This window comes from Quercus robur, chromosome 4 (assembly GCF_932294415.1).
Source record: "Quercus robur chromosome 4, dhQueRobu3.1, whole genome shotgun sequence".
In the NCBI taxonomy this organism is placed as follows: Eukaryota; Viridiplantae; Streptophyta; class Magnoliopsida; order Fagales; family Fagaceae; genus Quercus; species Quercus robur.
The window spans coordinates 52728891-52744781 of record NC_065537.1 but is presented as its reverse complement, the minus strand read 5'-3'; the positions used below and the strand labels follow the sequence as shown (position 1 = coordinate 52744781).

Below are 15891 nucleotides of genomic sequence, written 5' to 3'. Positions count from 1 at the left end.
GAATTAAAATAGTGATAAGCACAATGTGATTGCACCCAAAGTTGTTGACAAAAAACATGTTACACTGAACCATATTATATATGTGTGTGTGTGTGTGTGTGTGTGTTGGGGGGGGGGGGGGGGGTGGGTGGTGTGGGTGGTGTTGGGGGGAGGGGGAGAACAAAGTTATCAAAGCTTTTATGGTCTATTTGGATGGAGTGGGGGAAGGACGGAGAGTAGAGTAGAGTTGGTTAAAAATAAGCTTATTTTGTGTTAAATCTACAATACTCTACTCTACTTCCCCTAACTCCCTCTCAATCCAAACGGACCATTAATCCCATATAAATATCTAGCCCATTTATAATGGTTCAAACTTCAAACCTTAGTTGATGGATCATAAGTTCAAGACCATTTTAAAGGGATGAGATTTTGGGATTGAGAGGACATGCCATGGCATTTAATTTGGCTATTCTGGCCTATCACAAGAAACTACAAGCCTCACTCGATGTTTCTTTAAATAAGCCATATTATTTATGTTAACTGGGCTTTGTCAAAGCTTTGAGCCCAAACCTAAGCTTGTGCAAAACTGATTGGAAGCCAGGCCTGATTGCAATGGAACTTCAGTCAATTTAAAGCCCAATTGGTTTGGCATAGTTTAATACATTCTCAAATAGCCGAAGCCAGTATTGAGTTCCTGTTCCAAGTGTTCAACCCCATAAAGATTTGGTATAGCAACATCAACTCTTTTTTTCAGACCATCTCATAATGCCTTCATGGAAAGATGGAAAAGCTCAGTTTTTATACCACAAAAATTTAGGTCTTGATATCGAGACCAAATTAGTCTAATGCAAGAAATAAAGGAAGAAAGTCTAAAATATTGGTAAGGTCTTTGGCCACCAGCGGTTTGATGTTTAAGTCAAGTTTCTTTCTTTCTTTCTTTTAGTGGATAAATGGGTTATACTCAAAAAGTGTATACATTTTTACTTCATGTTCACCTCCTTTTAAGGTTGCAGTGCTTATTACTTTTTTGGGAAAATTTAACGAATACTTTAAGGATATTGGTTTAGGAAATATTTTTAGAAAATTTTATTGAAAAAAAAAATAAACAAATTTCCTAAGGGCACCCTATTTTCTTTTGGTCCATTTCCATACATGAGTTATATTGATGGGGTTATATGGTTTGTAATAGTTGATACGTGGTCTGAATGTTGTGCGTTACTTGTTCAACCCATGTTAAGTCTTGATTTACTGCCGAGTAAAGCAAATTTTGCTATGCTTAGCTTATCCCTATAACTCACCAACATTGATTTTATGTTGATACATGGGCTACGTATTTAGAATAAAAATATTGTTTCTAGTTTTGCCAAGATATCTTGATAACTAAATATTTGATCTAAAGATCAAAGGCTGTTAAGACCATGTATCTTCGCCATTCGGATTCCAAGGTAATATTATAGAATATGGAGCGACTCATAGCATGTAAGGCTCATGTGTTGTGATGAAATGATTATATAAAGTCACTTTACAAGACAATTTTCCCTAAATTTAGACATCTTAAATAGAAGCTCATACATAGTGAGCCCAACCTCTCTTGAGATATCTCAAAATGACATCCCTCTTATACGTTTGTATAATTAACTTCCTCCTGTTGAGGTTTCTATAATTACAACAAATTAGTCTATGCCTAATTTTTATAACATAATATTTTACAATTTAATAAAAAAATCATATTCAACAAATATGGACGAAATGACACTTTCTTCTTGAAGTTTGTAAAAATAAGTAAGAACATTTTTTTTATTAAAAATTATAATATTTGGTTTGCTAAGTTAATGCATGAAAGGATATAGATTTATCTGTTTCATTTATAAAAACCTTAAATGAGAAAGTTTCTTTCAACAAATCTTAAGAGAAATTGGTGTAATTTAGGGTCCGTTTGAAATAACTTATCTAGTTTTTCGTTGAAACATTTTACTGAAAGTGTACTAAAGTATACTTGTACTTTGAAAATTTTTGAAAAAGTAAAAAAAGATGGGAAAAGCTAAAACTATATATAAAAGTTAAAAGCTAAAGTTTAAAACTAATGCCAAACTCATCCTTAGTCTCTCTCTCTTTCTGTTTTTTTTTTTTTTTTTTTTTTTTTTTTTTTTGGTTTTTGTAAATCAAAATTCACCGATCAAAGAAGGGAATAAACCAACCCATATAACATACATGACTTGGGCCAAAATCATCTCAGCCATTAAAAAAAAGGGACAAACAGGCAGGTCCAAGAGAATATGGGCTCAATCTCTATTAAAAAACAGGAGGTACACTGCCCAAGTTATGGGCAGCCCAATTCACATTCCTACTAACGGTAGAGATTTTCTAACAAACCCAGATTGAAAAAACTGTATCCTCAAAAGTCCAAGGACGAAGACTTATTGATTTGTCAGTTCCTTTGATGGTCATTGTAATATGAAATTCAACCCAATTATTGGCCAAGTATGACGTGCATGAGAAGATGAAATAAGTACTAAAAACAAAGTAGTTTAAGGTTACTTTTTAATCGATCCCTTGTTTTTCAATACTTGCAATATTGATGTCAAAGTGCTTCATCCATCATGGTCCTCAAAATTTGCATCTTGAGTAACCACATCAGCTCATGCAAATTTTCCGTTTATTTTGAACAAAAAAAAAACTATTTTTTTTTATTTTACACACTCATTTTTACAAAACACCCACATCAGTCATCTATTCTACACATCTATTCAATAAAATATTCATTTTTTTACAATTTTTTATTATTTCCTCACTCACTACCACTCTCTCACAAATCCAGCACTACCAAAAAATACTAAAATATTAAATGCACAAGTTATAATATATGCACGGTTACTGTAGCACTTGTGCATTTATGCACAATTTTACACCCACTGATGTGAGTGTTTTTTTGCTCAAAATGTGTCAAATTGACTACTTTTTGTATTTTGCAAGATTATGCACGATCTAATGTGGTTGCTCTATACCGTTGATATTTTTTGGTTGGTTGTTTACCACTTTTTTGTTTTAATTAGGCATCATCTTTTAATAAGGGCATATGAGAAAATTTATACCAAACTCATTTTTTCAATCTCTCCACTTTTCCACCTCCAATCAAACATAAATGAGGAAAATTAAAATCTCTTTTATCCTCCCACTTTTTCATTAGTTTCCCATTTTTTATCTTCCCACTTAGTGGGTTTCAGTTAGCTCAACTAATAAAGTCTCTAATGGTTAAATAAGAAATCTAGGGTTCAATCCGCGCCTACACCAAAAACCAATTGGTATCTTGGTCTGATGATAAAAGAGTTATCATCGAGAGCAGATGTCATAGATTGAAACTCTCTAAAAAAAATAATAATAAAAAATACTAACATGACTTTTTAAATACTAATTAACCTTTTTATTTTATTTTGCTAGTAACATTATATTTGATCATGTCATATCAACATTTTGTTAATCACTTTGTCATTTGCCTCAATAAACTTAATAGTCAAACTAGTTTTTGAATAGTAGTTAGATACAAGAAGTGAGGACATGAATTAGGTAATGGGCTAGGTAAATGGGATTTGAATTCTGACCTAATGGTGGAGAACTATTGATACCGTATTTGGTCCAGCCCTGATTCACACGTTAGAACAAAAAAAAAAAAAAAAAAAAATTAAAAGGTGCAAAATCATAAATTTCAAGGCCAAAAAGGGTAAAATTAAATACAAAATGTTTGAATGGTAAATCAAAAAGTCACAACGTTTGAAAAAACCGTTTTACAGAAAATCTGACCAAAACCCTAATTGGGTATGGTCAAAAAGTTGACTTTTTTATTCGACCATTGAATTTTGGACTGTCTCGTAGGGCACATTTTTCCCTTTGAAATAATAGTTTACAAGTCAAAATCGGAGTTAAAACGGATGAGATATTACAAAAATATTGAAACTTTAATAAAATCTTCACTGTATTTTTCAGGGAAACCGGTAGCTTTTGACCTGGCTTTGCGTAATAAACTGTGCCAATTGGGCAAGAACTAGAACGAACGCATTAGACCATCTTGAAGAACAAGGTCTTAGCTAATTTCCACCAAAAGGGCTCAACGATATCTGCTTTATATTAAAAGATATGAATTTTTCAAGGAAAGACGCTTAGAATTTTTCAGCTTTGCGTCACCTCCCTTCCAAGCGCAATATCTCGATGATCGAAGCTCCAAATTTAACATGGCCAGAACCATTAGAAACTAGACATCCAGAGATTTCTGTTTTTTCTTTTTTTTTTTTTTTAAGTAATAAAGATGTATATTAAAAAAAAACTACCTCATGCAAAAAAAAAAAAAGGCAAAGGAAAAAAGTACAGAGAAAAAAAAGATTAAAAAAAAAAAAAAAAAAAAAAGATACTAATTACAAAGAAGGGAGCTAAGGAACATAGGGAGAGATCACTAAAGGTGAGTCCCCAAGCCCTAGACCAATCAAAAAGGGAGCCACTAAAAGAAGCCAATAGCTAATCATCGGAACTATCCATGTCCTCAAACGTCCTCCAATTTCGCTCCCTCCACAAACACCACATTAAGCAAAGCGAAGCTAAATTCCAAATACTAGACGAATGCTTCCCAAGCCAATCCCACCAACCAAAGAGAGTATCTGCAATTAATCTTGGCAAGACCCAAGAAATCCCAAAAGATCTAAACACCAAACTCCACAACCGGTAAGCCTTACCACAATGTAGTAGCAAATGATCCACCGTTTCACCATTACAATGACACATTGACACATAATGCACCAGTCAACAAAGTCCATTCCTGTACCCCTCAAATTGTCACCTGTAAGGATTTTATCCCATACAGCAATCCACACAAAGAAGGAAACATGCCGAGAGGCCTTAACCTTCCAAACACTTTTCTAAGGAAATATAATGGGCATGGGTCCTCTTAACTTATTATAAAATAATCGGATATCAAAATTCTCATTCTTCGTCAACTTCCATCGCATACGGTCTCCATTCTCAATTAAAGGTAAATTAGAGCCCAAAGTACGAAGAAATGCATCCACATCACCCATTTTTCAATCATTTGGTCTCTGAATGAAACGAACATCCTAGCTTCTCTGTTCCTCAGTCCCCAACCGTTCAAGAGAATAGGCCACAGATGCCCCTTTATTGGAGGCAATCCCATACACAACCGGATAGGTCAATTTAAGTGGAGAATCCCCACACCATTAAAAGGAGCCTTCACCATTGATCTTGGACATCGAAGGCTGATCCAAGCCACTAGACCAAGTATAACTCCCTCCTTCCAGTGGCAAGTCAATCAAATTGAGCTTCTCAATGAACTCAAAAAAATTCTCCATAGCCAGAGTAAGGCGCAATCCCCTTAATCGTTCACTTGGGAATCGAACAACATTGAAGTCCCCTATGTAACACCATGGAACATCATAAAGTTGCTGAATTCCAATTAGCTCATCCCACATCTGCTCCCTTAAGTTATTATCATTTGGGCCATAAATCCCAGAATAAGCCCAAATAAAACCATCCCCCACACTCTACCACCACACCGAAACGGAAAAGTAACCCACCATTACCTCCAACTTTTCTAAAGCCCTCTTATCCCACATCATCAAAACCCCACCAGCTGTCTGATCCGCATCCAAAGCCACCCAGTCAACATAAGGACAACTCCACAAGCTGCAAACCAACTATCTATCCATACTAGCAAGCTTAGTTTCTTGAAGGCAAACTACATCACAATTCCACTCTCGTAGTAAATTTCTAACCACCAAACGTTTTCGTGAATCATTCAATCCTCTAGCATTCCAAGACACCATTTTCAACTTCATTACAACTGTTAACACCTTACTCCAATCTCAGTATTGCAGTCAAAGAAGACTATCTACCGTCATAATTAATCAAGGAAATCAAATTCCTCAACTCTCTCTTCCCTTTGTCCTTGGACACAGCTTTCCGATGGGCTGCATCTTTTCTGTTTAGCAGATTGGTAGCCTCAATCTCCCTCTCAAGCCCTTGTAAGAGCTTAATACACTTCTCCTCATGTCGACCCAGAGAAAGCCCCATCATTTTACTAAAACCAGGGAGTCTATGTTTCACCCAATTAGAAATATACAAAGTATTTTCAAGCCCCAAAACCTCATTACCACTGTTCAACTTAGCCGGTACAGCCAACCCCAAGGGAGTGATGGTCATCAAAGGGGAGGGACTATCCATATCACCCAAACCCATGTCGGCACTAACCACTTCTCTCTCCGTCGATACTCTCGCCTCAGGATAACCACAATCTGTTGATACCACTAATTGGTCAGCCTAATGGGGAGTCTCTATCCCTTGAGCAACCCTTGCAAAATCAACCCAACCCCCTTCATCTTCACCCTGGACACCCAACTCTACTATCCCAGCTCTCGATAAACTCAAAAACAAATTAGACAAAAAAAGACCCATTGACACCCTATCACTCTCTGTTACTGCCTTACCCATTGACACCTTATCACTCATCACCATCACCAATGAGTGAGTTTGCACTATATCGGCCTTACCCGGTGTCATCGGTAACTCCTCAGCGTGAAACCCACCAGAAACAAAGCCATCGACCTCCCTCGCAGGCTCCGCAGATCAACCTAACACCTCAGTCTGGGCAACAGCGATATCGTGACCTGTTTTGGGGCTTGCCGTCATCACCGGCTCGTGGGCTGCTAGATTGGCCCTATCTAGTGTTGCCGATGAGTCCCCAGCATGAAACCATCAGAAAAAGGACCGCGGTTCACCACCACTACCTTCGCAGGACAAAAGATCATCACGGATTGACCCACCAAGCTCGTCGCCGACTTCGAGTTATGTTGTCTCGTTGTGCCGACCATTACCAGTGGCGCCGGTGACGTCTTGAGCATCCAAGACTGCGTAAGGTGCTTTGGACATCACCGATGCATAGGCTTCCTTGTTTAAAAGGCTTAGGTCACCCACAGATAGGCTTACACCCTCTTCCATCCTAGATGGGCCAGTGTGCTCTGGAAAAGAGATCATTGGAAGGCCCACTTGAGAACCATCTTGGTCTAAGCCCACCACTGGTTTGTGAACCCGTGAAACACTAAAAGAACCCACCACGTGATCCCTCTGATCCCTTGAAACCCAAATAGAACTCCTCAAACCACCTTTTTTCCATGCCACTCGCCTTTTTCCTTTCCCATTTACTTCTATAGTCAAGCTTTTTCCTGCCCAATCTGACTTCCTCAGTTCCCGTTTTTTTCCATAAACATGTTCAATCCAATTTGATTTGAAATGCAACAAAGATCTCCTTTTATTTCCTACCGGATATATCTTTCCAAAATTAAAGTCCTATATACTGCACTGAGAACCCACTTCTGTACCTCCTAGAGTCCCCAGACCTGGTAAGCTCATCGCCTTTTCACTCATCAGGTTTTGCTTCTCCCACTCCATATCCCCTAACAGCCATTTCCCTTTATCATGGTCGCTAAACCGATAAGGCTGATTTCTGCCCCTTACCTGCACCTGATGCCCACGCACCGTGTCAACAAAAGATTTAAAAGGTTGAATCCCTGATCTATCCTTATGAAGCTGAGCCACAAATTGCCCAGTCCCACCATTCACATAGTTTTCATGTTCCAAAATCTTCCTTAACTCTAACCCAAAAACCCTCCATCCATTCTTTGCTTTGCCTACTGGAATAATAATGGACCTCCTAGACCCGCCAACTTTAAATTCAGTCAGCAGTAGGAACAAGCCAAAAGAATTGGGGCTCCGTTGGAGGGTGTAGGCTAAATCACCTTCCCTGAACGTATAAAAATACTTTGGACTGACCCCAACGACAATCTGTTCTATACTCTTCATCAACCGTTGTGCCACATTCTTACCCATGAAGACCAACTTCATGAAGTACCTACTCCGCTCAAAAATGCTTAAAGAAAAATATCGTCCCCCTCCCTCTACCACCAGTTGAAAAAGTTTGGATTCAATAAAAAAGCTACGAACACCACCCATAATAAAGACAAATCACTACACTCATGATCAAACTCTCAAAATTCTAGTGGACTCAATATGGGACATGCAAATTCTGTATAATCATAGTTTCACATGGCACAGAGCCGGGTGTAGTGGGCTAGACCAACCATGGTTTGCTGGAGATCACAACAAAAGCTGCAGAAGAGTGAGCCGAACAAAATATAAAAGTGAAAAAAAGGAGTTTTTGTCGATTTCTGTGTATATAAAATTCAAAGAGCAAAAGTTAAGCCTAAAATCAGAAAAAGATGAAAAATGTTGACGAGACACTGACAAAGCGGATAAGGATGCTAGCCCCCTATTCCTTCATTTTTGTTATATATACCCCCCTCATCATGAAGAAAAAAAGTAAGGTAGAAAATTTATGTAGGATTTGTGTAAGAAATAGAGAAAAAAGTGAAAAAAGGAGAGCAAAGTCAGGAAAAGAGAGAGAGAGAGAGAGAGAGAAATCAAAAACCATAAAAAAATTTAAAAAAAAAAAAAAAAAAAAAAAAACTCTCTCCAAAGTATTTTCAAAAACCTTTTTCTAAAAGGATTGTTTTTGAAATATTTCTTTCAAAAAGCGGTTTTCCAAAATATAACGGTAACGTTATAAACCTTTCTTTTAAGCCTTTTCTTAGAATAGGTGTAGTCATGGGGGTTGTGTTCAAAGCTCATTTCCTTGAGTCTTTGAACACCCCATAAGCATACATTTGTTCCTAACATATTTCGCACTAACAACTTTCTATTTGTCATTCTTTTTTGCATGAATACAAATGAGAAATTGATGGATGACAACAAGGTGCTATTCTTCCAACCCTCTCTTTTATTTACATTATGTTTTTTTTTTTTTTTATAGCTTTTAGTATTCACATGCTAGCTATGTATATAATAGATACTCACATGTTACTTTATGGTATACTTGTATTCTTTTTCACATGTTACTTATATACATACTTTAAAATTTTGGTTGTATATTTTGATGGAGTTATTATTCACATGAATACTATATGTAAATATTACTCACACGTGTTTATGTATATTGTTTGTAAAAACATTTTTCAAAAAAATATGAAAATGCCAAGTATCTAATTTCTTTACCAAAAGATAACGTTTAGGATTTAATTAAAATGAGGTACTATCTTCGGATAGGCATTGTGGGGCGCCTAACACCTTCCCTACACATAACCAAACTTCTGAGTCTCAGATTTTTGGTTCAAAGACTTTTGATTTACGTTAATTTATGAACTCTTAAAATTTGGCTTAGTTAATTAGGTAACTTAAAATAAATCAGATATTTAGGTAACCAATTACACTTAATACAAAACCAATGGTTGGTGGCAGCTCCTAAAATAAAAATAAGAAAAAGGGACTCACACACTCACACACCCCACTCTAAATACACAAGCACACACAAGTCACGTCACCAAGGACCCAATGTGCAACGACCCCGACGATAGACGTGCGGGTAAAAAAATTGGGTGTCCATAGCTTGACAACTCCACTGGGGATGGTTAGAGAGTTTAGGCCTAGGTGCTTTAATTTAATTCCAACATCATCTTTTTGTAAATAAATTCTATACTTTGCTTTTGAAACTACTATTTTCGTATATTCATGTACATATACCATGTTCACATGTTGTTTGATGTTTGTTATGATCTTTTCTTATTGTGTGAAAACCATACAACAGATGTATGGTTCAGTAAAGATTTGTTTTCTCCAATCCCTTTGGTTAGTGGAGCTTTGCACTGGATTACAGAAACAAATATTGTGATGTTTGATGTCAATAGTGAGAAATTCAGAAAGCTAGCACTGCCTGATGACTCTATCTATGGACAGCAGCTTCAAAGAATATGTCTTGCATCATTCAGAGGGAAACTGGCTTTCATTGGACAATCTAGCTTCCAATACTCCATATGGGTGATGACAGACTATGGTGTGGTTGAGTCTTGGAATAAACTTTTTGTTGTACCATTTGAAAGGCTAGCTTGTTGGGTTCGCTTAACCAATTATGGTTCACTTATGGTTGGCTATAGAAATGATCCATTTGATAGGCAGGGAATGAAGTATGCTTTAATTGACACTGAAACTCTACAAGAGAAGGATCTTGATATCCAACATCCTTCATTTATAGCAAGTTTCATGGAGAGCCTTGTTGTACTTGATGGAACAAACGTGGAATCTTACTAATTGGTTTGTGGTGAGCATATAAGATTGGAATTGATAATGGTATGGATGAAGATTTTCCTTTAGTAGTAGGCATTTAGTTAGATAGTATTGCTAAAGCTTGACTGTTATCCCATGCTTACATCATCCTTTTGTCGCTATTATAAATTAGTATTTGATATTTGTATGTGAATGGTTGTTCAGGTGCTTAACTATTGTGTTTCTTTCAATACTATTGTGTTTCTTTATGCTAAAGAAACATGCTAAGGTTTATACTACTAAGGGATTTGTTCAATAAACTTGTTTGGTAAATGAGGTAGAACTTAAAGGCATATAGAGCAATTAGGTTGTGACAAACATAAATTCATTCCTAAACCTCTATAAGAGCAATAGCAATCTCCCTATGACACTGTACATTGTCCATTGACCTCCCAACTCTATAACATTATTCGTATTCCTATCACTGTAGATCTTGCAAACACATATTTCTCTAGTCATAATTAGATAACTCATAACTGTTTTATCTTGGGAATTTATTTGAAGCTAAGCTGCCAAAGTACACTCACTCTTTCATAATTGCAATTCTCTTACTTTCCCTTCACTCTCTCTCTACAAATTATGTAGCTATATACACTGATCCTCCAACAGAGTAACGACTGTCTCCCTAAGAACATCATGGTTGACACTCTGTTGATGCTGCCTGTGAATCATAGATGAAGGTGCGTTTGTAAAAGACTGGGACTCAAACTCAACATATTAATCGTAGTGGCTCTCTTTTCTACTTTGATTCTTGCTAGAGCCAATGCTGCTCTGATATCTGACATCTAACAATAAGAAAGAAAAAAGAACATAGATGAATAAAAGACAATGTATTGATGGGCCTTTTACCTTGGGCTGAAATTCTCGGTTGTTTAACATGCAAGCTTTTATTTATTTTTTTAAGTATGATCCTTGGTTTGGAGAGGTCGCACTAATATTCTAGTCATATTTCTTTGTGATAGATTTATAGATAGAGTTAGTGTCTCCCTTTTCTTAATTGTTGGTATAAACTGCTGTTTATGTCCAAGGGCAGTGAAGAGAAAATGTTGATAAGCTGTTGTGGCAGTGTTTAGTTATAATTTGATCATGGCTGCAATTGTTGCCTTGTTTCAGGTTTAACGACTGACTAAGTAGGTTGTTGAGTTATTAGGATGGTGGGAAGGAAGGTTAAGATGATACAACAAAAATGGGATTTGGAATGGTTATACCACACTGCCTAAAATGTTGAATTTGGTGAAAAAGGAATAACTGCACTTTTGAGGCTGTTGAGAATAGCTGAAATTCTTTTTTTATTCAATGGCTCCTTGATAGGATGTCTGTTGTAGGCTGCTTCCCTCCTACCCTCCCTTTTGCTCTCCTTTTCTATCCCTTTCTACAAAATTACAGATGCTGTAGATTTTTCTTTCTTGAAGGTTCTTCATTATATCTCTAGTGTACTAAAGTCGTACCCAATGTTTATAAATAAATATTTACTTAAAAAAAATTAATAACAAAAGGTTTTGATGCATCTTTACTCGATATTTTCTTTATACATTGTTACAGTTGACAGATATGGTTTACAAGTGCTGCTCAAACTTCATGAAAATCTCAAAGTTTTACCTCGTCTAGCCTCTTTTAAGATTTAAAACAAACCTAGGTCTTATTTGTTCGAACTGGCCATAAAATTGGTGCCTTAAATTCTAATTAGCCCCTTAAACCACTCTATTTTTAAGCCTCTGCTGCTGTCCAAATCATTGTTATGACTTGTTTCTGCACAATTTGCCAGACTTCTTTCCTACTAACCCTACTATTATGTTCATATAAAAGCTCAAAATTCTTTACAATTCCAGCCCTTAAATTATCGTTTATCCTACCCTCGGAAACCAATTAAGAAATTGGAGGAAATTCCAGTGTTCCTGTGCAATCTTCTTATCTGATACATCTAGTTTTGATAACTTCAATAGTTTCATCAAAGATATAGCCACTCCACTTAAACTACTGTTCAAACTACTCCCCTTCTTGCACATTTACAGACTTTTTTATTGACATTTTTACCCAACATTTTCTACCAATGATGATAGAAGTAGAACAATCAACCCTAAGCAGGTGAGTTAGTAACGGTTATAAAAATCTTTAATTCATTGAATGTAAAATGTAACATTTCTTTCATGTTGGAGTAATAAGATTAAATGTTCATGTCCCACTGCATACTTGTCAGCATCACTCAACTAGCCCATGCTCTCTTATTTCATTTTGTTATTGGAGTTGTTGTCCCTGTATCTTTTAATCAAAATAGTCATTTTGTCCATTATAGTACTAAAATTAAATTTGAATTCTGTAAACACTTGATTGCCAATAGAATAAATTATGATAGAAACGAAAATCAAGACTTACAAGTGGTTTATATTGTGTTGCTCTTAGTCTTCGCTTATTGGAACTTTTCTTTTTCCATCCCACGTGTATTTGAAGCTTTTATGTTGAGCATGTTGCATTGTTCTTTGATGGATGATGACCTGGAGTTCTGCCTTGTTATGGAGCAAATCATGCTTGTAACTATGAGAAAAAACGGCTTCTCTGAAATTTGAAATTTTATTATTAAACTAACCTAGTGGTAAAAAGAGGTGGATGAGCGTGTTTGGTCAAGCTAGTATCTTTTATTTTTATTTTTATTTTTTTAATATTTTTTTTGGAGAAATAAGCTGGTATGCTAATGTTCTTATGGTCTTGTGGCATGAAAAAGTGGTTTGTTACATGCATACAAGTATTGCGATGCCAAATTTCTGTAATCTTCTTGAAGATATATACTGATTGTCAATGATGTAGAACTTTAGTTAGGCACTCAAATTTGTTTGTCACTTGTAGGAAATTTTGTGTGTTCCTGTGCAATCTTCTTGACAGAAAATACCTGGCTTTAATAACTCAAATAGCTTCATCAACAATGCAGCCACTCCACTTAAGTTTCTCTGCCAATTGCTAGATGCAATATTCTTAACTGAAATATTTGGTTTTGATAACTCCAATAGTTTCATCAAAGAAACAGGCACTCCACTCCATTTCATTCCAATAGTTTGATAAATCTACTGTTCACAGAATAAACTAAGCTCCATAATAGCTGGCAGTTGATGCTCCAATATAATCTCAATCCACTCCACCTCCTTACACCTTCACAAACATTTTTGTTGACATTTTCCTTGGCATTTTGCTACCATTGAAGCTATAATAATCAGAATTGACAAACCTTTAATTCAATGCTTGTGCACATACACTTTCTTTCATGTTTGAGCCATGAAAGATGGGGAAGATACTCTTGTTGAAGCTATATATAGTTGGTCGTCAAAAGTGTAGAAGTTTAATTAGCCATTTAAAATTTATACATTAATCTTCATTTTTACATAAGAAACCATAGTGCTTGTAAAATGGCTCTAATTATCATATTTCTTCGACATTAAATTAGAATAAAATGACTCCATTAATGTGGCACATAACTAACTATGCACAACAGGAGGTAACATATGGGAAGATCTATACAATCATTAAAGGAGGCAGTTGCCTGATAAGTCACTATTGGAATAGTTGTGGTCAAATGTTTGTTGGGTGGTTTGATATTTTTCACCATTTTTTTGTACTACAAAACCAGGTCACATACCATATATGTTGGATGTCTTAATGATTCTGAAGTTGTTTTGAACAACTGGTTAGTTCTTTGAAGTATTTCGACTTTTTTGGTCAAATGACAGGTGCATCTTCAATTAAATTCTCCCATTTCTTGCATCCTACTATGGTTTAATGAAGGATGAGCAAAGGAAAAAACAATGAGAGGATCCCTATAATGCGAGCTAGTAGCTACTCAATTCTACTTGGATTTTACTCTAGTTATTAATTGTTTTGTTCACTTGTAAGAATTCTTCAAGCTGCATGTGGAGATTGCTTGAAATTCATTCAAATTAGGTATTTATAACTATCTTAGCAAACAAAAGTAAATTTTATGAAGCACTATAGGAAGAGGAGAAAACTTCATATAAAGGAGATGCTATAAAAGGTTCGCAGCTCATTGTCTCGCTAAATTTGCAGTTGTTCATAGATCTACTGTTTGTTGTAATTTGCATACTCTTCTTGCTGCAGTCTTGGATGCCTGTAGGAAGGATACTGCTTCTACGCTGTTTAAATAATATGCTCAGTTTGTTAGCAAAAACAACACTTAGAAGTGATTAGCAAACAAAATCCTACCACTTGGCAAGATGTGGTAAGTGCCTTGGTCTAATGCAAACATATGAAACACCATTGTGAGGAACCACATCTCCAAGACACTAAATTTAATATGTGGTAGATGAGTTACAGCATGTCTAACTAATGTTAATGACATTCAAATTGCCATATCTTCTGCTTCAACAATCTTATGTTGTATTTCTTTGATCATTGGGTATATTGTAAACTTCTTTGTGCAAGATTGAAATTAGTTCTTCGACAGTTGGTGACAGAAAATCTAAAGTTTTTTTTTATTGAAACGTAAATCTGAGTCCATCAGTCTATGAAGTGAATATGGTTTTGTCTAAACAACCTAAGGCCTAAGGGTATTTAAACATGTTCTCATCAACCCATTCTCAAGCGCAACTTGCTAGAAGCATTGTAGGTTTTGTGAATTGGATAGAGGAAATTCCTTTTATTATTGAGCATGTTTTAGCTCAAGACATCATGTTTTTATCCTCTTCTAAATGAATTTTCAATCTTTCCACAAATTTTTTTTTTTTTAAAAAGTTTCAAGAAATTGAAAATTTTTAATTTGACAAAAACTATATTACCAATAATTTTAATGTTTACTTTAATTTTTTTAATCATCTATCATAATTTTTTATTTTAATATAAGACTTGCACACTATAGCTTCTTTATCATGTGGCTCAAATTTGAAAATAACAGGAGCCAAATTAATTGCTACCAAAATGTAGGGGTCAAATTGACACTGACTATAAAATGTAAGGGCTGAAATTTTATTTACCAAAAAATTATGGAAAATATTTGTAACTTAATTGCAATCACTTCTTTCACAAATAGACCAGTTAATACAGTATTATTTCAAGAGAGTTGCACATGCATCATAATAGTAGGTCCATCATTGCCTTAGTGAGTAAAAACAACTTAGAAGACTCAGCCAAACCCCACCTTCTAGCCCAAACATTTAACATAATTTGTTTTAATAAAAGGCAATGCCCAGTGTTTTAGTCCTAGAAAAGCAAGATCATAGCTGGATACCATCCTAATTTCAGCATTCTAGTGGTTGCTCTTATGGTTGCCAAGATAGTGGGAAGGGTAAAAAATTTTTATGTTGGAGTCTTTTGGGGTTGGAAAATGAGTGTGAAATCTATTTCTTGACAACATAATGGAAGATGATTCAAGTTTTGTGCTACTCAATTTACCACAGTTGTGCAGGATATGTGATGAAACCTTTCTTGTGGTGAATAGAAATATGTGACAAAGAGACTGAATGACTGATTCCTATGAAAATGTATTGAATTGCACGCCTTCTAGTTGTCTCCATGGTTTTGTTGATAAGACACCCTAGAAATGAATTGCAATTTTTTTTTTTTTTGATAGTTACAATATGACTACTAACCTTGCAGCTCAAACTCTTGTCTTCCTACACCTCCAAGCACTTTGTGCATGAGAGGTGCTAAAATTCAACCCAAAACCTTCACAAGAGCTGGCATTGACTATAGAAATTATGTTTA

The 15891-nt window shown here is 35.6% G+C and overlaps 1 protein-coding gene across 1 annotated transcript; it reads left to right on the top strand.

Annotated features, from left to right (window-relative positions):
* Positions 1-9597: 9597 nt before the first annotated feature.
* On the top strand, positions 9598-10173 carry LOC126722167 (uncharacterized). Its single transcript, XM_050425316.1, has one exon. The coding sequence runs from the start codon at positions 9598-9600 to the stop codon at positions 10171-10173; it is 576 nt and encodes a 191-aa protein (XP_050281273.1).
* Positions 10174-15891: the final 5718 nt, after the last annotated feature.

Bases quoted from the DNA above. Each gene is read 5' to 3' on its own strand.
- LOC126722167 (XM_050425316.1), top strand. From the start codon at position 9,598: ATGTACATATACCATGTTCACATGTTGTTTGATGTTTGTTATGATCTT.